Raw genomic sequence first — 25,125 nt, 5'->3', positions numbered from 1 at the left:
GGCTTGGTCGGTTAAGTGTCCGACTCCTGTTTTTGGCTCAGGTCATGATCTCCCGGTTTGTGAGTTCGAGCCCCACATCGGGCTCTGTGCTGACAGTGCGGAGCCTGCTTGGGATTCTTGCTCTCTCCCTCTCTCTCTGCCCCCACTCTCAAAAATAAATAAATAAACTTAATTTTTTTTTTTTAAATAAAAATACAAAATAAAAAGAGTCTCTCAAGGGGCACCTTAGACTAGTTTAAGCATCCGATTTTGGCTCAGGTCATGATCTCACAGCTCATGAGTTCAAGCCCTGCATCGGGCTTTGTGCCAACAGCTCAGAGCCTGGAGCATGCTTAGGATTCTGTGTCTCCCTCTCTCTCTCCGCCCCTCCCCTACTTGTGCTCTCTCTCTCAAAAATAAATAAATAAGGATTTTTTTTTTTGAAGGGTCTCTCAGGTTACAGACCTGGCAGTAGAGATGGGAGAATGAAAAGTTAGGATGCTGGAATCAGATGGACTTAGGTATAAATGCTGCCACCAATTAGCTGTGTGACTTTTGGAAAATAATTTTACCCCTTCAAGTCTCAGTTTCTTTATCTATAAAATGGTGAGACTAATGGTTCCTACCTTAACATTATTAAATTCAAGGACACAATGCATGTAAAATACTTAGCATGGTGCCAGGTTCTTATTCAATAATGTTGAATATTATTATGAATGATCACTCCACAATTTAGGCTGAAGATGGGGGCCATGAGCAAGTTCACAGCTACTAGAGCCACAGGAGGGACGAGAACACCTTCCTTATAGGAAGAAGGCAGAGGTGTGCTAAATGTTAGAGGGAAAATCTGCCTATGGGAAAACATTTCCATTTATTGTTTATAAACAGATAATCCATAGATATGGAGTTAATATTTCTGTCATGCTCAATGAAGTATTAATATTGAATATAATTTTGTAAATGAAAAATACTTTAAGAAAACAGTTCCTATCTAAACACATGAAAGCAATCAACTAAAATATCAGTTATATAAATTATTTTGAATACACAACAACTACAGTTCAAGCTACCCTTTCTTCTGTACTTTTAGACAAAGAAAATAAAGAAAAAGTAGGAAGCATGTAGAGCTAGTCTTTTTATAGATTTTTAGCTAAATCTTACTGCGTGAAGTTCTTGGTTTACAGACTTTTAACTACGTTCTACTCAAGCTGAATGAACACTCAATACAATGTACAGAAAGTATCACAGAACTCCACTTGCAAAATGTATTAACAATAAAAGAAACAGTCTTCAACTACAACACACACACACACACACCATTCCACTTAGTAATGCTACTGGAATGCTGCTGGAATTTGAACCTATTGTGTTAGAAGGACTAGGAAGCACTTTAAGGAACAATTGACAAAATAAGCCACCCTTTTACAACGGGTTCCATGATCTGTGATCTGTCTTGCATTTTCTTACTGTTAACAATCGCTAAGTGGATTCAGGAATGTTGTGAGGTCTTTACCACCAGAACATTTATTTAGCTGTCATTTATAAGTGTCATGTGCCAGGCACTCTGCTGACTGCTAATATATAAAATTAAACAGGAGGGGCGCCTGGCTGGCTTTGTGGGAAGAGCATGCAACTCTCGATCTCGGAGTCATGAGTTCCGGCCCCCGTTGGGTGTAGAGATTACTAAAAAAGATAAATAAACTTTTAAAATGAATGAATGAATGAATGAATGAATGAATGAAAATAAAACAGGAGCTGCTCACTCAAAATGAGAACAAACTTCCCAGAATCCAACACCTTCCTTTTACAAAGAAAACACTGGGGGTGAGTCTCATTCCTTACTACACTGCCCGCTGCCTAAGTCTCATTCCTTACTACGCTGACAAGTTTTCTATGATGTTAGGGTTATATGGGCCAGTTCAGTTCATTATTTTATAGGTCATTCTCAAAGCAAGATGATAAGGCGGTCACTTTAAACCGCTTTTCAAAGTTCTGTCCTTACAAATAAATTGAACGTCCTCTTTAATCCAAGACTGCCTCCTATCTTATGACTACACATCTCCTTTCCTTCATTTATACACAACTGCCTCCTGAGGGTCCATCCATATGCTCAGCTCATACAGCCTAGTACTTTATGTTGTTCTTTCAGGATCCGATTTTCATCTATCACCCTAGTCCTTACCTGATTGCCTAGCACGGCGGTGGCACAAGCCGTGGATACCTCCTTGGGCCCAAACCACACTGAGGCGATGCGGGAGGGCAAGCCGAGAATGAACACCTGGGCCACGGAGCAGAGGCACTGGCCCAGCATGGTGACCCAGAAGAGATGCTGCTGCACGCTGGCGCACTTGACCCAGGCGCCCAGGCAGTTGAGGCCTGAGCCCAGCAAGGCGGTGAGCCGTAGGCCTCTGGTGTCCAGCAGCCACGTGGCCGGGAAGATGAGGGGCACGTAGGCCAGCATGTACACCATGGACAGCCAGTCAATGTGCAGGGAGGAGACGCCGTAGAAGCCCTCGAAGACGTTGCTGATGACACTGTACTGGATCCACTGAAAGGCGTTCACCAGCGAGTACAGGCTGAAGATCAGGAGCACCACAAAGCGCCGCGCAGACAGCGCGGTCTGGGGCGCCGGGGAGCCCTCGGTCCCCGGGGTCTCTTCCCCGGGGCTCGTGGGCAGCAGCCGAGTCTGGGTCTCCTCCTCTGGAGCCAACGGAGTCTGCGGCCTGCATAGGGCTTCCGCCGCGGCAGCGAGGCTGTCCCGAGACACTCCATTCAGGGTCAGGCAGCCGGCTTTGGGCCCGTTCTGCAGCTCGGCGCTCACCTTTCCGGGAGGCTCGCCTCCCGGCACCAGGAGGTATCCATTCGTGGGCTGGTGCCCGGGTGCCATCGCTGCCCCCTCCTCATCGTTCAGCTTCACCATGTCCCTGGGGTCCCCCGCGCCGCCTCGAGCCCCGGCCCTCCTCCCCCCTCCGCACCCCGGGCCCAGGACCCGAGGCCCTCCCTGCACCCCAACCCCAACCCCTTGGCCCACCGCTCATGCGACCCTTTCCCCGGCAGAGTGAGCCCGAGTGTGAGCCGCGAACCTCAGCCCGAGCAGTCGGAGTCAGCAGGCGAAGCAGATGTACTCGAGCGCCTCCAGGCCCGAGGCACCCTGCACCAGGCCCCGCCCCAACAACGTCATGTCACCGCGGGTGACGGCTACTGACCAATCAGTGGGAGCCTCCTCCCGGCGCGTAAGCCAATCGGGGAGCTTCCGTGAGGGAGGAGGCGGGAGCAAATTTGCCCGGAGGAAAGCCGGAAGGCGGGGCTGGAAGGTAAGGCTGGGCGTCCTCCTCCCCGGAAGGATGCTGTAACCCCGAGTAACAGACTGGGGAGAGGGAGGAAGGAGGTGGGGAGGAGGTGCAAAGGGTGGGCGGGAGGGTGAGAGGCGGCCTGGGCAACTCGGCCACTCGGGACTGGGAGCAAGGGGTAGGCAGAAACGCCGGAGACAAAGAGGCAGACGAAGAGGGGCTCCCCTACGGCCAGGTCCACAGTCAGAGGACGAATTTGGCCTCGCCCCAGCACAGCTGTCAAGATCGGACCCTTCCTTTAGAGCAGACAGGACCACGTTTCAGATGTTCGTGCCACCTCGGCAGAGGGAAAACACCAGAAAGGGTTTCAATCCAAGTAAGAGATTTCGTCAGAAATCTGCCCTTGTGAAGTTGGAACCGCCCCCCCCCCCCCCCCCCCCCGCGCAAACCACCACACACACACACACACACAGCCTGCTGATGACTGAGGCTGGTGGCAGGTGCTGTGCCTGAGCAGACCTCGTGACTCGGCATTCTCCCTTGGACCACCTCCTGTAGTTAGCACTTACTGGACATGCACATTCAGTGGGTTCAGTGGGTTCCAGGTACCGAACTTGTTTTGAACGGTATGTTCCAGACACTGTGGTGCCCTGGGGAATTAAAAACAAAAAAGAAACATAGTTCCTGCTCTCAAGAGCACACGTTCCTAGCCTTGAGAGTCTTCTAGAGAAAATGTTAGCCCTGCTGCTAGTTTAGGAAACTAATTTTGCAATAAAACAAATAGAAAGACTCCAAATATTCATTATTAAAGTGAAATTTAAATCCGAGGTGTCTCACTATGGGTTTAATCTTGAAAGGTGCTGCTATCTAGAAGCCTAAAACCCTGGACATCTTCTCTTGCCTCTTAACGTTATTTTGGTGGTGTATATCAGATCTATGCCTCAGATATACATCAGATTACCTCTCAGTACAGGTGAAATACTGTGTAATCCTGAGGCGCCTGGGTGGCTCAGTCGGTTGAGCATCTGACTTCAGCTCAGGTCATGATCTCTCTGTCTGTGAGTTCAAGCCCCGCGTTGGGCTCTGTGCTGACAGCCCAGTGCCCACTTTGGATTCTGTGTCTCCCTCTCTCTCTGCCCCTTCCCCTGCTCATGTTCTGTCCTTCTGTCAAAAATAAATAAAAACATTTAAAAAATTATAAAAAAAAAGAAATACTATGTAATCCTAAACTTTAAGAAATACTGTGTGCATTTTAATATCATTTTTGGCCATGCTATATAAATTGCCACATGTCACCACCCTCCTCCTCCTCTTCCTCCTCCCCCTCATCCTCCTCTGTCCTCTTCCCTACTTAATTTTTCTTCTTAGAGCTTACCACTGTCTAAAATGTCCTATATTTTACTTTTTTTTTTCTGGTTATTTTCTCCCTCCCCACTAGAAGGTAAGCTCCATGAGGGCAAGTCTGAAAATGTATTGCTATTTCCTGAATGACTGCAGCTAACAAGCATCGAATTACTATTTAATATTTTAAATAATTACTTGCTTTGTAAATGAACCTGTTTTTTAGAATTGCAAATTTCCCTGCAAATATGATTTTCTAAACATTGATTTAGATAATATTTCAAATTATAGAGCTGTGTTCTCTGAATGAACAAACAAATAACCAAATATGGACTCCAAAGGACTTCAGTCTTAATTAAGAAGTTTATTTTATGGATTTCTGGAAAAAACAAAAAACAAATTTCACTGCTTAACATTCCGCACGACTTATTATTCAATACTCAGAGGCATTTTTTAAATACCTTCATGTACCATGAAAGTTTCTAAATAGCTCATGGCAAAGCTGTTTAGAAAGGGAATCCAACGGGTAGAATTTTAAATGGACCTTTCTTTACTTGTCCCAGTCATACCTTCATTCCCGATGTTCACAGTAAACATTCAGATATCTGCAAATGTCCCACCCCCTTCCTGAAACCAGAAAATGGCAGATTATATTAGGCCTCATTTCCCCATTATCCAGTGTGTGTTGGAGCTTGTCTTCTGCCAGATTGGAACAGTAACTTCCTTCTCTGCACGGAGGCAGCTTCCTGAATGTACTTCTGTAAGGGGGCATTCTTTCTGATTGTATATAGGCTTTTTCTATTTAGAGATGATTTGGCTTCTCTATGTCCTTGGCAAGAAGGACTGTGTTGAGAGTCCTCTGGGCATCCCGGATCACAGTCAGTATCTAATTTCCCTCCACATTGTTACCACCTGGCACCTATTCTGCTCTTGCCCACTTTGTCATTTGCCTTCCCTGCCCGTGGCAAAGCTCTGTATCTGACCCTGTCACCATCTACATGGAGCGTCGCATCAAGAGGGTTTAGAGGAGTGGAGAAAAGCAGATCTAGAGCCAGCCTACCTGGATTTGAATCCCAACGTCAGTACTCACTAACTGCACACCCTTGGGCAAGTTACTTAGCTGTTTTATGATAGCATATGCTTCATAGGATTGTTATTATGAGGAATAAATGAGGGAATGATGGCTGGCACATGGTTTAGGCATTCTTAGTTACAGTTATTAAGGTAGTTTATATAGTGGTTAGGGTCCAGGCTCCAGATCCCATTGGCCTGGATTCAAATTCTAGCTCTTTCAGCTGCATGACTTTGGACTAGTTACAGCGTACCTCAGTTTCTGCAACTGGAATATGAAGACAATATTCATGAAATTGTTGTGAGAAATAAATGGCTGATAAATATGAAGTGCTTAAATAGTGCCTGACCTCTGATCTATAGTAATCAGTACTATACCCAGGAAATGTTACCCAAAGCCATTATTATCAACTCATGTCTTTCCTCAGAGTTATATCTTGTTCTCATGTTATCTTAGATTTGATCCCATCTTGCCTATTGAAGCCTGCTTGGATTGCCCTGGAGTTCCTCCAGCCTCTCTCAGACTGAATTCCTAATTGTAGAGCTCCTCCCCGGAGGGTGCTCTGAGAATGCCCTGAAAGGGCAGCACACAATGGAGTATACCAACTACTCTTGGCCTAACAAGTGGTAGATTTCTTATTAGAGGTGGTCAACAGTTGAATGGGCCACTATGCGACATATCTAGACAACAGATGGTACCTGTATTGGACGAGGTGTGCTGTGGATAGGATTCCTGAATTCCATAGAAAATTGAACTATATGAGATCTAAGATTTCTTCTGACTCTCGGTTTCTATGACTTATGAAAAGTAAAATACTTCCAAAGAAAGGATTAGACAAAATTCATATGCTTAGTTCAACAAAGTTCCGTAAGTAAAGAATGGACTACAGAAAAGGGAAAACTCAGCAGTATCTCTTTGTAGTATCAGCCCAGTCTCTTAACCTTGCCTCCTCTCTCTGAATACTTATTAACCAGTTAGGCATGAATCATACTTTGTATCATAAATTTGGATGAATAACAGCATAAACCTTACTCTCTGCCAGAGAGGACAGTATTGGGAGCATCACTTGGCTGGGAGTCAAGAGGAGATTGAGCTACATTATGCGTGTGGAATGCCAAGTCTGAGAGAGATTTGAATAAGTAGCAGTTGAGCAATCTGAGATGTGAATGGCATCCAGGAACCAAGGTCCAAGATGCTATCAAGAGTGATGTGGCTGTTCCTGAGCAAAGGTCTCCTGCAGTCTAAGAGGTTAAGATGCAAACCAGAACAAGGCTATTAGATGTAAAATCCACTATGTTTCATGAGGAAGCGGGTAGATTTCAGCAGCCTTACCTTCAGTTTACATCACCATTACCGTGCTCTATCCACCCGAGTGGCTGAATTTATGCTATTGTAGTCTGTGGAAAGATTAAGTTGGGAAAGGAGGGGTGGAAGAGGCTGGAAACCTGAATCCTCCTATCATGTACCTTTTTTTCCCCTTGAGGCATTGTGTGTGTGTGTGTGTGTGTGTGTGTGTGTGTGTGTGTGTAAAACATTCATAGAGAAGAATCCCAGGATTTTCCCTTCTGTGTATTTTTGTCTTGGTTCCTTTTGGCCCATGATGCCAGTTGGGTTCTTACAGAGAAACCAAATGGAAGGGGGAGGGGACTAAAAGTTCCAACCCTTTAGTCACTAGGTTGGTTCCCTTGGCAACCAGACCCCATCCCTAGGTTCTTTCCAAAAGTCACTTCCTTAACATGACAAAGAAATCAGCACAGGAAAGTCCCAAGATTTGAGAAGTTCTGTGCCAGACACTTTGGGGTGAAGACCAAATCTATTGTTCTTATTATAAATCACTAAAACACATTAGCATGGTAGTAGGTATATATTAGCAAGACTAATTCCTGATCTCCAGGCTTGGGAGGTTGCTAATATCCATCCCGCCCTCCCTGCCACCTCTGCCTTAGGTCTGGATCACAGAAGTAGCTGGATGTGGCTGAGTATGCAGACTGGGGACAAAACCAACAGCAGAGAAGGATTGGCACAGCAGAGAAGAAATCACACCGTATCGGGCCACTCAGTGACTCTAGTATGCCATGTTTGTGTTTATCTTGCAGTCTGCCTCCTGATCTGGTAAGAAATGCTCTCCATCTTCCCTTAACTTAGCCAAATCCTACCCATCCTTTATGGGTACCCAGGTCAGTTCCATTCCTACCTCCTTTGTTAGTCTGTCTCCATGATTGGAGCCCCTAGAGATGTCATCCTCTTCTGACTAGTAACACCTTTGGAGCTACTCACTGAACATTTCCTGGTGGTTACTTAGCTTTTCCTTTGCATATTTTATCCCTTATCTAGATTTGAGCATCTTGAAGCTGGGGACTGGATTTTATATCTTATTATAACACCCTCAGTACCTAAACAATTTCTTTAGTTGGCAATGTAGGGGCCCAGGGCAGGTCACCCCAAAAGGGGCCACCATGGCTTCCTGATGACTTTGCATTAAAGCTGCTGAAGAAACAGCCAGTGCAAGGACACTCTGACCTAACTCTGTCCTGCGAAAAGGGGAAATAAATCTCCCATGTGGAAGGCACCCTCCCTGTGCCAGGAGGTAGAGAGATAGGGAATCCTTATCAGCAGAAACAGGGAATTTAAAGCCAAGAAGGCCATATAAACAAACTCTGTTACTTTTGACTAATTTACTACCTCAGCCCACATGCTGTTTAGAATTTCTTACTAATTGAAGCTCCTGAACATAAGTTTTCTTTTTCCTGTCTACTCCTCACAAGTTTATTGTCTCTTTGATGAAAAAGTTTAAAAACTGCCTGCCTTGTCATTGCCTTAGGTCTGAATTTCATTATTGGGCCTGGGTGTGCACATAATTAAATTTTGGGGTTTTTGGGGTTTTTTTTCCCTCTTCTGTTAATCTGCCTCATGTTAACTTAACCCTTAGACCAGATAAAAGAAGCTTGAAGGGTACAGGAAATTTTTTACTCCCGGAGAGCAGTTCATTTCATACAGAGTCACTGGTATCTAACTCAACAAATGTTTTTAGGTGGCAGTGACTAGTATTAGGAAAATGGCCAGCCCCATTATTGCAAAATTTTAAAAATGAAATTATATCAGAGGTTAAACCAGGCCTGTCTCCCTCTGAAACGTAACTAAACACACTTTAAATTCAGTTTTACATATTTGGCCATGACTGTGCATGCCTGGTGTTGTATCCTACAACCTTAGAGTAGGAACGAAATGAGACCTTGGTAATGTCTGAAGTGAGTGAGTAGCTGTCAGGAAGGGGGAAATTTCCCCCCTCACCCTCTTAGCTATTTTGGCTGGTTAAATAATTAAAACAATGTAAGTCAGATTAATAGGAGAAAGCAAGTTTAATTACATACGCACAGGGAATCCAAAACATAAGAGATTCCAAAGACAGGCAAAATGAGGTATATATGTCATCCTGAACTAAGGAGAAGGGAGTAAGGGTCTGGTACTTCAAAAGAAAGGAAGTGATTCAGAGGGAGGTGAAACCGGGTGCACGTCTGGTGAACAGATGTTTTCTGGGCCTTACAGAAACAATGAGACCCAAAGAGGAATTTTAGCAAACTGACTTGGCTAGCTCCCCCCCTCCCCCCGCCTACCACACCTAGTTCATATTATAATGTAGTTAGTTGTCTGTGGTGATAGCTCCCTTCCTGGAGCAGGTCCCCTATCTAAATTATTCTAGGAAGTTTGAGGTGTAAGAATGAGTAAAGGAAACCTCATTTCAAATGGAGTCTCAAAGCCCTGACAGGGGAGCTCTCGCACCTGTACCCCTCCTTGCAGCAGGGAGAAGGAAGACAAGAATTCTCTTGACAAGGGAGGACATTTTTCACAGAGGTATTTATCTCTTGCTTTTAAGAAAAAGAAGGAATTTCCCTCCCAGCCCCAGCAACAAAGCACTAATCACTGCTTACAGCTGGTGAGAAATTTCCACAACCCCAAACTCTTGTTCTTCTCCAATGAACTCTTTTTTTTGTTGTTTATTTATTTATTTTGAGAGACAGAGAGAAAAAATGCAAGTGGGGGAGGGGCAGAGAAAGAGAGGAGGAGAGAGAGAGAATCCCAAGCAGGCTCCAAGCTGTCAGCACAGAACCCTACGTGGGGCTTGAACCCACGAACCAAGAGATCATGACCTAAGCTGAAGTCAGACGCTTAAGCAACTGACCCATCCAGGTGCTCCTCCAACGAACTTTTGTTCAAAACAACCCTCTGCCATTTTCTTCTAAAACCTACTAAAAGCTGACCTTCCCTTTGTCTCTTTGGACTCGCCTATGTTCACCATAGTTTGCCTGTCCTGAATTGCAATTCCTCTGCTATTCCCAAATAAAGTAACTGGCAATTTTATTTGTAAGATTGACAGGGGAAAGGTCTTAGGTTCTTCCTGAGCCTTTCGGGCCTTCATTGTTTTTAACTCAAAATAATCCCCATGCCAAAGCAGCACATCCTGGGGTGGCCTGTCCTAAACCTCAGCAGTTTCTTCCTCTGACACTTCCTTAGATGTTTCACGTATTAAAAGTTGATGGGGCGCCTGGGTGGCTCAGCCAGGTAAGCGTCCGACTCTTGATTTCGGCTCAGGTCATGATCTCATAGCGAGATCTCATGAGATTGAGCCCCATCTTCGGCTCCGTGCTGAGCTTGGTGCCTTCTTGGTCTCTCTCCTTTCTCTGTCCCTTCCTCTCTCTCTCTCTCTCTCTCTCAATAAATAAACAAACATTTTTTTTTTAAGTTGAGCTGGTGGCTGTGGAGAGTTAGTAACTGAGTGGCAAGAGATCCATAAAAGGAGAACACAATGCAGGTGAAAATGAGGATGAACAAACAGAAAAGAACAGATTGAAGCACGTTACCCCACACCCCGTTAGATCAGTCTCCTACTCTGGGAATAGGTCAGTCTCATATAATGGGTAAAATTAGTTTATTTGCTGAAAAATACTAATATTTTAACAGATTTTATTCATAGAAGCAACATTTTCCCCCCATGAGTACACAAATTCCTCCTTGTTGAGCCAGAGAAACACATTTTGGGGTGGCACATTTTGCTCCTCCACAGTCCTGCCTTTGAAATTTCCTCAAGAAATTTCATCATCCAGAAGTTGAGCCAGTAGATTGTTTAGTCTCATCGAACTAGACTCAGTCCTGACTACAGGTCAGTTCAGTTAAATTCATTTCAGAAGGCCATCTTTCAGGTAGGCTACCAAAGTTAGGCCTATATTATGCAAACAATCAGGTATTTAATCAGAGGCATTTCTGTGGAAACAAAAGAAAAATAATGGTTAATGATTGGAACAAGTTGTAAACAAGTTTCTGAGTTCTGAGGGTAGCCACTTGAGATTTCTAGATGTTAGATTTGAAGTATTTCTAGATGGACTGAGGGCAGATAGTAGCAATCTGATAGACTTTCCTAGTTTGCAGTTTGAGTGTCTCTGTGATTTTTCTGAGTGGCACCCATAGTAATAGTCAACAAGGATCGTCCACACATGAGCTCTTGTGGTGATTTCTCTGAATTTTATATACCAAGTTGTCCAACTTTAGTTTGCATGGCTTTGGAAAAAGGGCAGTTTTAGTTCTTAATGATTTAAAGACAATGGTAGGGAAAAATTGGAAATGATAGTTTGAAGATTTATAGCTAGAAGAGTTTAGGATCCAGTCCAATTTACGATGAATAGTATTAGCTTCTAATATCCACAAAGGTATGTTATTGAAACATAATTTTTCTTTATAAATACTGTGATTTCTACCAAAGATAGCAAAGCTAAGACTAATTTGTTTGCAAAATAAATCTACTTTCAATAAGCTTGGCTTGATTATATAAATACAGCAGGAGTGATGATTGATTATATATGCTCCTTTCGGTTTGCTTGCTGGAACTTTTTCATAAGGAATCTACTTTTAACAGCTTCTCAGGGTGAAGAAGTCAAACCAAATACTTGCAATCAAACTTTGTAATACCTATAGATTTGGATTAGTTACTCTCTTCTTGGGGTCCCCCGAATATCCTGAGAGGCTTGTACCTGCCAGGAAGTGACCTTCCATACTCAACTGGTAAGGCTGTTAGGAATCCTGCAAGGAAGGTACCACGCTGATATTTCCAAGGAGTTTTATTGACTCCATAAAGTCAACCTTAGTTCCTTAAAGCAGTCTGGTCACACCTAAATCTATGCATGTCTCTTTCAAATATGACATTCCAGTCAAAGCCTTTGTAATATAACCATCTTCCAACTGTGTCATGTTACAAGGAGAGCAGATTCTTATTGAACTTGGGCAAATAACTATATTGCCATGAAAATATAAGAATATCACTGAGAGTTTCTGAATTCTGGAGAGATCAGATAGGGAGAAAAAGATATTTCAATTCTGGTTACAAAGGTATAATTTATCAAATTGCTATAAGTCATAGCTTAAGAGGAAAGGCTTCCTTCTATCTATAAAACAGAAGATTAAAGAACCAACTATATTTTAAACAAAAAGTCATAAAATTAAAATCATCCTCATCAGTTCACTTGGTACCGTATAATTAATTCTTGTTCGGCTTGAATTCAGTTTTTTCATTAGTTCCAGAAATTTACCCAGTTTGATGCATATTTACATCTATTTAATTCATTTATTAATAATCATACCGAGAGGGGCGCCTGGGTGGCTCAGTTGGTTAAGCTTCTGACTTCAGCTCAGGTCATGATCTCATGGTCCATGAGTTCGAGCCTCGCGTCAGGCTCTGTGCTGACAGCTCAGAGCCTGGAGCCTGCTTCAGATTCTGTGTCTCCCTCTCTCTCTGCCCCTCCCCTGCTCATGCTCTGTCTCTGTCTCAAAAATAAGTAAAACATTTAAAAAAAATAATCATACCAAGATTACTCATGAAAAATTTATGAAACATTAAAGCAGTTAGCCACCATCTTAAGTTAGTTAGTTAGTTAGTTAGTTAGTTAGTTAGTTAGTTATTTTGGCTGACAATTTTGGTAACAAAGATAACATGAGCTTGTTTGACTTTTAGTAAACCAAGGTGGAAAAGTATCATACTTAATGCTGATAACTCTAAAGACTTATTTTTTTCAGCATCTGTATCATACATTTTTTCTCTTTTTTAAATTGAAATGTAAGTAACATATGTAATACTAGTTTCAAGAGTACAATATAGTGAGTCAACAATTCTTTTAATGTTTATTTATTTTTGAGAGAGACAGAGCATGAGTGGGGGAGGGACAGAGAGAGATGGAGACAGAATCTGAAGCAGGTTCCAGGCTCTGAGCTGTCAGCACAAAGCCTGATGTGGGGCTCAAACCCACAAACTGTGAGATCATGACCTGAGCCAGAGTCAGAGGCTTAACTGGCTGAGCTACCCAGGCACCCTGAGTCAACAATTCTATGCTTTACTCAGTGCTCATCACAATAAGTATACTCTTAATCCCCTTCACCTGTTTCACTCATCCCCCTATTGATCTCCCCTCTGGTAACCACCAGTTTCTTCTCTGTAGTTAAGGGTCTGTGGTTTTTTGTCTCTTTTTTCCTTTATTTGTTCACTTGTTTTGTTTCTTAAATTACACATATGAATGAAATATGATATTTGTCTTTCTCTGACTGACTTATTTCACTTAGTGTTATACCCTCTAGGTCCATCCATGTCGTGGCAAATGGCAAGGTCTCATTCCTTTTATGGCTGAGGAATATTCCATTCATATATTATATGTTATGTAATAGTCCATTGTATATGTTACATATATATCACATCTTCTTTATCCATTCATCTATGGATAGACACTTGGGCCGCTTCCATATCTTGGCTGTTGTCAATAATATTGCAAAAAACATAGGGGTGCATATATTTTTTTGAGTTAGTGTTTTCATTTTCTTTGGGTACACACCCAGTAGTGTGATTCCTGGATCATATAGTGTTCTATTTTTAATTTTTTGACAAACTTCCATACTGTTTTCCACAGTAGCTACATCAGTTTGTGTTCCCACCAACAGTGCATGAGGAGTCCATTTTCTCCACATCCCCACCAACATTTGTTGTTTCTTGTTTTGTTTTGTTTTTTTAACGTTTATTATTTTTTTTTGAGACAGAGAGAGACAGAGCACGAACGGGGGAGGGTCCGAGAGAGAGAGGGAGACACAGAATCTGAAGCAGGCTCCAGGCTCTGAGCTGTCAGCACAGAGCCCGACGTGGGGCTTGAACTCACGAACCACAAGATCATGGCCTGAGCCGAAGTCGGACGCTTAACCGACCGAGCCACCCAGGCGCCCCTGTTGTTTCTTGTTTTTGATGTTAGCCATTCTGACAGGTGTGAGGTGGTATGTCCTTAGAGCTTTGATTTGCATTTCCCTGGTGATGAGTGATGTTGCACATCTCTTCATGTGTCTATTGGCCATCTGTATTTCTTATATTTATTAAACCAACAAATTTAAACTTTGCTTTTATTAACTGAAAAATTTCCTAGATCACATGAACCTGAAAAACACTTAGCTTAGTTTCTACTATATTTTTGAGATTTAGAACTGCTCGAGTTATAAGTGCTTAATTTTAAGCCAGTTATATAGTGCTCTTTTTACAAGTTAATTCTGGTAATACCATCTGGAGGTAGAAAAACACCATATTTGTAATGTAGAAAACAGAGTTTTTATAGCTTTCCATTAAAAATTGTTAGCTACGAATCAAGTATAGCAATATAAAACTCACTAGTATATAAGTTAAGTTTATCTACTTGGATGGCTAAAGCTTTTTACCAGTAGTATTTGTGGAGAAGGCACATGATTTGTATTTGCTCTTGACAAGTAATCTTATGGAAGCTGTGGAGCACTTTGTATTTTTTAAAAGGTCATTTTTCCTGCTCCTACCCCGTTTAGTCTTAGGCAAGTGTGGCCATTGTTTTAGATACCCCCTGGGGTGTTTATATTGCAAAGGCAACAAACGTAAGATTTATATCTCGAAAGGACAGAGAAAGAATGTAAGAACTTTGGTTTTTTAAGGTCAATAATTTACAAGCCTTATGAGAAAAATGGGGGAAGTTTTAGGATTGGTGAAAGCAATAGATAGACTTTGCATTGCCTCTAGAGCTGCATTTAAAAAAAACGTTTATATATTTTTGAGAAAGAGAGAGTGGGACAGAGGATCCCAAGCGGGCTCTGTGCTGACAGCAGAGAGCTTGATCAAAAGAGGGGGAAATTGTTAAAAAGAAAACCACAGGCCCAAAATGGCATCAATTAGGTTAAGGTCTCAATTCCGTAACCCAAAGGCTTAGTACCTAACCTTACTGCAGTTTCAACCCCCCAGGAGTGCAAGCTTTACGTAGTCAACATGAAAAGTTCCTGGTCAGCACTAGGAAATTTACTCATGGGCCCTTCCCATTCCCTTTAAGAAGGTAACTTTGCCTGAAACAATGGATTCTTTGCAAATAATTTTCTTTTTTCCATTTTCTGTCTACCTTTAAAAACCTGTGCTTTTCTGTAGCCCGTTGGAGCTCCCCTCTACTTCCTAGGTAGGATGCTACCCAATTCATGAATCAACTAATAAAGCCAATTAGACCATTAAAATGTCCTCAGTTGAATTTTTGTTATTTAACAGGGTATATAGTTTTATTTTAGCATGGGGAGGAGACCTAAAAAAAAAATTCCTATCAGGCTTTGACTATCAGCTTCCACTTTCTGATCAATTTTTAACCATATAGCTACTTAAAAAATGTTTTTTTTTTAAATATCCTGTCAATTTTTAGCTGGGATGGATACTAAATGTTTCTGGCAGTATTAAACAACTTTATGGACCCTTCAAAGGGTCTTCAAAGAGGGTGCAAAGATTATTACCTTCTCAAGATCCAGAATCATTCTCAAAGATAGCCAAAAGAAAGAACTGACAGCCAGCATGTCCCAGGCAGGCAGAAAGCCAAGCCAAGCTCCCAGGACACAAAACAAGCTTAGTAAGATTTTACTATTTTTTTCCTACTTTTTAGATACCTACAGTTTCCAGGACCACAGCTCTTAGACATAAAATAAACAGGTGTGCCAGAAGATGGTCTGTTTAATTGTTTGGATCTTAAGAAGGAAGAACTTATGTTGGATGCGGAGGTTTAATTTTTGGTCTAAGGACTAATTTCTGTTTTTTCATCTTGGAAAAAGGATTCTCTGAGGTTTGCTGTTACATTCTTTTGTATCTACTTTTTAATTTTAATAAGACAATTCTTTAGGATGAGAGCTCTCTAAAATTTTTCAAATACAGTAGTTTTTCTAATTTAGAAGATCTGTTGTCTGGCCACTGATGAGTAGGATCTATTCATCTCAGTAGTGAGTCAAGCTTAAGCCTTCTTATGCCTTAACCAAGGACACAAGAGGCATTCCACAAGACAGTGTAAAATATGCAGCTCTCACAAAGATCTAGAGAGTTCATTTGCAAAGATAGACTGTGAAAGCAAAGTTTTGGATCTGGACCCTTGGTCTAAACTCCCCTTCTCTGGGGCACCTGGGTGGCTCAGTTGGTTGAGCTTCTGACTTCGGCTCAGGTCATGATCTCATGGTCTGTGAGTTCGAGCCCCGCGTCAGGCTCTTTGCTGACAGCTCAGAGCCTGGAGCCTTCTTCGGATTCTGTGTCTCCCTCTCCCTCTGACCCTCCCCCGTTCATGCTCTGTCTCTCTCTGTTTCAAAAATAAACATTAAAAAATTTTTTTTAAATAAAATAAAATAAAATAAACTCCCCTTCTCAAAGCCCAGCCCCATCTCCTTGAATCCTAAAACTCCCAACTTCCCCAGGAAAAAAAACATTTTAACAACCAGCTGCCTGTTACAATTTCCCTTTCCTGACAATATTTGCAGAGCACTTCTGCCTGACCTCTAATCCTAGGGAAAACAACTTACTTAGGTAAATACTGAATGTCAGCAAGTGAACTGAGCAAAAGCACCCAGGAAGAGCAACAGGGCTTTGCTCTTATTATTCGACTCCTCCCACTTTCTAGGGCTCTGTAATCAAGTTCTGCCAGTTGCAGGCATTCCTGTGCCATGTCCTTTGTGGATGTATCCTGGCAAAGAATTCATGTCCCCAGGACAGCAGCAGATCTTTTAAATTATAAAGCCCCTAGGAGCACCTGGGTGGCTCAGGCAGTTAAGCTTCCAACTCTTGATTTCGGCTCAGGTCATGATCTCACGGTTCCTGAGATCAAGCCCCACGTCGGGCTCTGTGCTGAAAAATGAAGAGCCTGCTCGGTGTTCTCTCTCTCTCTCCCTCTCTTTATATCCCTCCCCTGCTCTCTCTCTCTCTCAAAATAAATTTTTAAAAAACATTAAAAAAATAAAAATAAAACCCCTTAACCTATGCTCTGGGAGGATCCTACCAAATTTACAGAAAAATTAGAAAGATTAGTGGCTATTTACAACCCCACTCACACGGGCCTAGACTGGCTATTAAGGACTGTTCTTCCCACCCATGATTATATTGATGTGGGAAAGAAAGGCAAAAGAAAACAATTAAATTTCCTTACAATTTACAGTCCACTGACAAGTCCTTGAGACAGGCAAAGTGACCTTCCTCTAGGAAGTCAGCTGCCTGGATGATGACACTTCGCTGAGGGCAAAAGGCACTCTTAGCCAACCCCCCAGGATCCTGTAAGTCTACTTAAACGTGTAAAAACTCTTTTTGAAATGCCTTTATCTCTACCCCCCAAGATATATGTTGGCAATTATACTCTAAGCATATGGCCCCCTGAAAGATATCTAAAGGGTCTCATAACTAAGGTTTTATTAGACAGTAATAAATGGCCCTTTCCTAACCATAGCTAGCCCCCTCGAGGTCCTGGAAACCTTGCTTCCAAAATTCCTTAGAGACTTACATTTTCCCTAACCCCCTGGTATAATCAGTCACCCGTCACAACCCCAGTGCAGCTCTTTCTGCCCACCATCCTGTCCCCATGTTTTAATAAAACCACCTTCTCACATTGAAGATGTCTCAAAAATTCTATCTTGGTCATTGGCTATAATCCCCAACATTTTCACATCAATATGATGGTTATGAGACAAGCTAGATGGTCCCCTGGAGAATACTGCCCTCACTAAGGAAACAGATGGCCCTAGCTATTCCCAGCCCCTCCTGCACATGACCAGGAAACAGTTCAGTTGGAGGCTGATATCTAAGGCTTCATAGGAGCAATGTTCGAGGTGTTCCCCCTCAGAGTAAATTGGTCTGAGGTTGAACTATGTACTTAGTTGTTCTTTGAGCACATAATAGCTCTTCTTTGAGCTCTCCTTTGAGCACTCTACATAGTACTATGAACTATGGACTTAGCTCTTCTTTGAGCACATAAAAGCCTTTGTTGAATGTTCTGTACATACTTTTCAAAGACAAACTGCATTAAATCCAGAAGCCCTGGAACATAGCAATCTTTTAATTTCTGCTTTAGTGGGAAATTTTCTCCCGGATGTTAAATAACAAATCCACCTGCTCTGTTGGTGAGGGCAACCACTAAGCATAATAATGGAGACAGCTACTTTTAAAAAAATTTTTTTTAATGTTTATTTTCTGAGAGAGAGAGTGTGTGTGTGCATGAGCAGGAGAGAGGCAGAGAGAGGGAGACACAGAACTCAAAGCAGGCTCCAGGTTCCGAGCCGTCAGCACAGAGCCTGATGTGGGGCTCGAACTCACAAGCCATGAGATTGTGACCTGAGCCGATGTTGGACGCTTAACCGCTTAACCGACTGAGCCACCCAGCTGCCCCTGAAGGCAGCTACTTAATTCTTTGAAAATAGCTTGCAGGAAAGCAGGAGAAAAAGAACTGATAGCAACAATTCCTGCTTTGCAACCTGAATCTTTGGAAAGGCAAAAGCAGGACTCAGAGTAATTCAAGGCCCATTCAGATCTCCCCCTATTCGCCTCCAGACAAGCACAGATATTGCAAGAATCCAGGTCACCAGAAGAGAAATTGTCCTGTATTAAGAAAGAGGAAAATTTAAGAAGCAATTTCCCTAAACCCTATCACCCTCAGAGAGTGTGCTTTTCTCCTGAGGGACAATTCCCCCTTGAATGACAGTGCCAGCCGGTCCTCAGTCACACCCCAGAGCCCACCATTAACCTTAAAATGAGGATCAGGAATTGGATTTCTTAATTGACACTCATGTGACTTTCTCTACCATCTGCTCCGAGGATTTATCTCAACCTGTCACCTCTGATTTTAATCAGGGGGTAATCAAACTAAGTAGGGAACTTGTATAGACTCCCTCATCCCCCTAAAGGCACTGGCTGAGTGAGACCATAAAGCCTCCAGATCTAAACTTGAATGGTTGCAAACAACCACTAACTACTTAGGACATGAGACATCTCAGGGCATCAGAAGCTTACTCCACAACACCATCCATCAATTTTGTCCATCTATCTCCCTGAAACAAATCAACGGTTATGTAAATTGGGGGGGGGGCAGTGGGAGGCAGCTGACTATTGCAGCCAAAGGATTCCTAATTTTGTAGACCTTGTTAAACCTCTGTATGCCCTTCTCCCAGACACCAGCCAGAGCCCATTTCCTGGCTTTCAGAGACATTAACCTCCTTTCAAGCCTGGAAACTAACATTGTCAACACCCCCAGCTCTTGGTTTACCTAATTTTAACAAACCTTTTCATCTATACTGCCATGAAAATAATGGCATTGCTGCAAGCATTCCAGGACAATCTTTTGCTCTCAGATACAACCAATAGCATATTTCTCATGCCAGTTAGACCCTGTGGCATTGGCTTGACCCCCATGTTTATTTATTTGTGGTGACCACAGCTGCCACCTTGGTTGACAAAGCCAGTACTCTTACGTTAGGTTCCCCCATTCACCTGTGCGTTCCCCATGCTGTGTCTGCTCACTTACGAGTTCATAAGACACGGCACCTCTCTACACAGTGACAGACCACTTACAAACAAGCTCTTTTGACTAGCCCTCCCATCATCTCACATCATTGTAACACTTTAAATCCAGCTACCTTACTACCCCTCCCTGACAATGGAGAGCCCACGCTATTCCCGGTGATTGCCTTACAACTATAGAAATGGTCTCAAAGCCATGAGAGGATTTCTCAGACATCCCTTTAGACAAACCAGACTTAACTTCTAGTTTTTGATGGCTCCTGTTAATGACATTTATGGGGAAACATAACTAGTTATGCCATAGTTTCCCCATAGGAAACAATGGAGGCATGTTCTTTGCCCACTGTAAAGTCAGCCCAAGCAGCTGAACTCACAGCTCTTACTAGAGATTATAGTTTGACATAGGGAAAACTGCTACTATTTACACAGAGTCCAAATATGCTGTTGGCACCATTTGGAAATCCTCTGGATTCTTCAATTCTGCAGGTACTCCCATTGCTAATGGGCATATAACTGCTGCCTACCACAAGCTCTTCATCTCCCTTTTAGAACTGTCAGTGTTCACTGTTCAGCCCCTACTAAGAAAACTGATGCTATATCTTTTGGAAATGATAGGACTGACAGAGCTACTAAATATGCAGCCCCCAAACAGACCTCTTTATCCTTTCTCCACCCAATTTTAAAACCCGCCTTTATTCCTGACTGCCAGAACCAAGTTTTACAGCTGCCCAAACCAGACTATAGGCTTCCTAGAACAACTATAGTAGTCTGCAATCTTACAGATTGACAGGAACTCATGGATCATGGAAATGTATGAAAGTTCACTTTACCGATGGCAAAAGTCATGGAATACTCCAGGTCCTGGAAATTACAGGTCCTGGAGTTGGTTCAACTCCAACCTTGTCTGTAAACCACACTGGTCTTTCTACTTTATGTGGCAACAAAGTATGTAAAGCGTTCCCACCTAAATGGTCAGAATGATGTGAACTTGGATACTTGGCCTCTTCTGTCACTGAATACTCCACCCTAAATGCCAGGCAAATTACAAACGTGGGCTCCTCTGTTCTTAAACGCATGCTATGTAAATGTATCACTCGGGAAGTCAAAAAATCTGCTTGTACATCACAACTCCAAGGTTTTTTATCAGCATTGAGGGTCGTATTTCCAAACTTTGGAGGTTATGAATTGGGAAAAGCAATCCGAAATCTCTCTGTGGTAATGGAACAAGAGTTTGATATCACTATGCAAACTTTGAAAATACTCGAGTCAGAAGTTAACAGCTTAGCCTGCATGGCACTCCAAAACCAATGTACCCTAGATACACTGCCCAGCAAGGAGAAGTTTGTGCAATCATCAGTGAAAAATGCTACTTCCATGTAAATCAAACACTGCAAATAGTATCTAGCTTATATCTGTTAAAAGAAAGGATTAATATTTTTCATCAGGTAAATGAAGTTCAGACATTTTGTTGCACCGACCTATTTCCAGAATTGGGGAACTGGTTTAATGTTGTATGGGACATGTGCTTTGATTTGTTCTTTTCTGTTTGCTCCTCATTCTACTCTCTGTTTTTCTCTCCCTTTGCAGATCTCTTGGCTCCTAACCCATTTTCACTTTCCACAGTCACCAACTTAGCTTTTAATATGTAAAAATTCCAGGGAAGTTTCAGAGGAGAGAACTGTAAGGATTCAGAACAGTGGCCCCAAAATGTACCATTTGGCATGCAGATTATTTCAAGATGAAAACAATTGTTGGGAAGGAAAAATTTTCCTCTCCCATTCAAGATTCATCTAACTGGTCTAAGAATTAAATTGACATGAGATAGATTAACAGGACAGAATCCAATGTAATTATGAATGTACAGGAAATCCACATAAACACGAGAGATTCCAAAGACAGTCAGGAAAGTGGGGGTATATATGTCATCCTGAACAATGGAGATGAAAGTAGGGGTTTGAGACTTCAAAGGGAAGTAAAGAAAATCCCAGGAAGATGAAAAAGATAAATTTTCAGTAAGTAAATGTTTGCAGGGCCATATAGAAACAATGAGATATAGAGAAATTTTAACAAACTTGGCTAGGTTCCTCCCTGTCCACCAACGTAGTTCATATTATACTGTAGTTATCTGTGGTGATTGCTCCCTTTCTGGACCAGGTCCTCTATTTGAATTCTTTTAGGCAGCCAAGGGGAAAGTCAAAGTTTCTTCCTGAACCGTTTGGGCCTTGATTGTTTTTGGCTCAAAATAATGCTCATGCTTAAGCATCACATCCTGTGGTGGCCTACCCATCATAGCAAATAAGAGTAAATCTAGGAAAATGGGGATAGGATACCTTAGAACGTAGCCTAAAATCTTTATTGGAAGAGTAACCTTTGAGCGAGAAAAAATTGTTGGCTTAAGAATTATTCAAATTGGCTCTCTTATGTGACAAATGATTGCCTTGTAAAATAATGATAGAGCATTACTCTGAGATACAACACACATAACTTTCTGAATTGATAAACTAATCTAACCAATGTACATTTTAGAAAAAACTTATAATGCTTGTGTTGGGGCTCAGGGCAGGCTACCCCAAAATATGCCACTTTGGCATCTTGATTATTTTGAGTTAAAGTTACTTAAGAAACAGCCAGTGCAAAAAGGAGACCCTGACACTCCTTTGTCTCCAGAAAGCAAGAAATTAATCTCCCATGTGAAAGGTACCCTCCCTGTACCAGGAGGTAGAGAGACATCCTTATCATCAGAGAGAGAGAATTCAGGGTGAAGAAGCCTTTATAAACAAACCTTCTTACTTTTACTAACTTACTGCCCCAGTCCAAATTCTGTTTCGAAATTCTTACTAGTTAAAGTTCCCAAACATAAGTTTTCTTTATCCTGTCAACTCCTCACTAATTTATTGTTTCTTTGTATAAAACAAGCTGCCAGCCTTGGTCGTATCTGTAGGACCTCTGTACGTACAAATTAACTTTGATTCTTTCCTGTTATCTGTCTTATGTCAATTCAATTCTTAGACCAGCCAGAAGGATCTTGAAGTTAGAGGAAAATTTTCCCTCCCCAACACTTGCTTTATATACTTTATAGTTTACAAGTCCCTTCATCTGTTGTCTCATTTCATCCTCACAATACCTCAGTACTGATATCAGCCCATTTCAGCTAAGGACGCGGAAGCTCACAGATGCAGAAATATTCTTCCAGGTTGCACTCTGGCGAGGGAGGATTTAGCCCCTGGCCCACAGGTGCCAGGGTTGTGCCCAACTAATTAGATCTCTTGATAAGCCTTTTGGATTATCTGGGAGCTTTACGAAAAAAACAAAACCAACAGCAAAATACCTTCTTATCTTCAGCAGCCGCCCTGCACTGGTCTCATCAGAGACACCAAACTCATCAGAGTTGGGTGGTCTTCTTTTGCTGACCCTTCATATACTTCTTTAGGGAATTCATTTCTCTGGCATTGTGAACTGCTCTCTTCAATACCAGTCTTATTTCTACTATCCTGTATTCCTGTAAAAAGAAAAAGAAATGATTACTTTTGGATTTCTGAAGATTTTTTTTACAGGGAGGCTTCCTCTTCTGATAAAAAAAAAAAAAAAAAAAAAAAAGACGTATGAATAAAATAATTCCCCAAGTGAAATAAGAAGTTTTAATAAAACCAATAAAAATAGCTATGGTTTACTAAGTACCTACCTTAAACCTTTAGACTATAGGCTCCATTGGGATAGGTATCCATTTGTCCCCAGTACCCAGAACAACACCAGGCACAGAGTAGGTGTTCAACAAATATCAGTATGTGTAATAAATTGATGCCAGGCACAATGTAAAGAGCTTTCCATGCACATCTCATTGAATTCCAACTTCTTCCCTACCTCCTACAGTATACACACAAACCTACAACTTAATGAAATAGGTATCTTTATCAGATGAAGAGATTGATATTGAGAGATTGAGTAATTTATTAGAGGATACATGGCTGATAAGTAAATGGTCTCTCTAACTCCAAAACTTCTCTTAATTAGGGTTCTAGGAATACAACAAAGTTGGAATGGCTTAGCTCATAATGTCCCATCACCAAGGTAATATCTCAGTGGGCTGATCCAAACAGTGGACTTCAAATAGGCTTTGGGTTGCTGTACATTAAAGGTAATTTATAATAACATACCTGTAGAAACAGGAGTATATTTTCTACATCTATGCAGTTGATTCTTGTTTTTGCAGTTATGTTTATAGTTATGTTTATAGTTATGTTCTATAAAGTGGCCCCAAGTATTGAATTAGCAAATACTCAGTCAATTGCTCTTAGGGGAAATACAGGGATAGGTCCTTGTGAGTCTCTGGTAATAAGATTTTTGTCAACCAATCAATATATAACCTTATTTCATGTATGTATCTGTATGTATAATTATTTAATACATACTGTTGATTCATTAACATTGAACTCACAACCAACAGCACTATACATGCTTGAACAAAGCTTATCTAACACACATAAGGCACATTACAGCCTTCTTGCTGCTTAGGAGCACTAGCCAGCACTTTAGCACTATACTTGGGGAACATTCTAAAAAAAAAGAAAAACAAACAAACAAAAAACCCTAGTAATACTAAACAGATCAGGAAAAGGACACTTGTTTATAGGATGAAAGCTGAATCAAGAAGGCGGAATGTCCCCTTGTTTGACCTTAGCTGGGAATATGCACATCAAGGAGACTCAGATTTTTGCTACTCTGTGCATTTCTGGGAATGACTATTAAAATGCCACAAGTATTGATTTTGAGATAACAAATAAGTGTTTATGAGTAGGCAAATTTGCAAAGGTGGAATTCATGAATAATGAGGATGTACTGTATATACATGCTTAATATTTTCAAAGTCCTTTATTTTTTATTTTTGGGGTTTTTTTGCCTATTTGTATTTATTTATTTCAAAGTTTTATTTAAATTCTAGTTAGTTAACATATAGTGTAATATTGGTTTCAGGAGTAGAATTTAGTGATTCATCGCTTACATATAACACCCAGTACTCCATAACAAGTGCCCTCCTTAATACCCATCACCCACCCACCAACCCTTGGTTTGTTCTCTATCACTAAGAGTCTTTTATTGTTTGTTTCCCTCTCTCTCTCTCTCTGTTTTTCTTTTCCCTTCCCATATGTTAATCTGTTTTGTTTCTTAAATTCCACATATGAGTGAAGTCATATGGTATTTGTCTTTCTCTGCCTGTCTCGTTTCAATGAGCATAGTACACTCAAGCTCCATCCATGTCATTGCAAATGGCAAAATTTCATTCTTTTTGATGGCTGAGTAATATTTCATTATAAATATATATACCACATCTTTATCCATTCATCAGTTGATGGACATTTGGGCTGTTTCCATAGTTTGGCTATTGTTGGTAATAAGGCTATAAGTATCGAGGTACACACACGTGTGTGTGTGTGTGTGTGTGTGTGTGTGTGTGTGTGTGTGTGTTTTGATTTTTAAAAAGTAATCTCTACACCCAACAAGGGGCTCAAACTTCCAAACTGAGACCAAGAGTCACATGCTCCACCAACTGAGTCAGCGAGGTGCCACTCAAAGCTCTTTAAAAAGTCATATGTTTTTTTTAATTTTTAAAAAATTTTTAT

The 25,125-nt window shown here is 41.6% G+C and overlaps 2 protein-coding genes across 3 annotated transcripts in view; one reads left to right on the top strand and one right to left on the bottom strand.

Moving 5' to 3' along the window:
- The window catches only part of FLVCR1 (FLVCR heme transporter 1), a 36,903-nt gene extending 33,889 nt beyond the window's left edge, over positions 1-3,014 (bottom strand). The window contains exon 1 of the mRNA XM_019428727.2: positions 2,162-3,014. Within this exon, the coding sequence (XP_019284272.1) occupies positions 2,162-2,899 (738 nt within the window). The 5' untranslated portion in view covers positions 2,900-3,014. The remainder of the gene's footprint in view (positions 1-2,161) is intronic.
- Positions 3,015-3,119: 105 nt separating this feature from the next.
- Positions 3,120-25,125, top strand: part of SPATA45 (spermatogenesis associated 45) — a 33,921-nt gene continuing 11,915 nt past the window's right edge. The window contains exons 1-2 of one of the 2 annotated variants that reach the window (XR_008424628.1): positions 3,120-3,293; positions 7,629-7,794. The gene's annotated coding sequence lies outside the window, so the exon portion shown is untranslated. Of the gene's footprint in view, positions 3,294-7,379; positions 7,483-7,628; positions 7,795-25,125 lie in introns of those variants that run through there. The other variant, XR_002074914.2, reaches the window with a different exon arrangement.

This window comes from Panthera pardus, unplaced genomic scaffold (genome assembly GCF_024362965.1).
Source record: "Panthera pardus isolate Hobbes unplaced genomic scaffold, ASM2436296v1 HiC_scaffold_21, whole genome shotgun sequence".
Lineage (NCBI taxonomy): Eukaryota > Metazoa > Chordata > Mammalia > Carnivora > Felidae > Panthera > Panthera pardus.
This window is presented reverse-complemented; position numbering and strand designations above follow the sequence as displayed.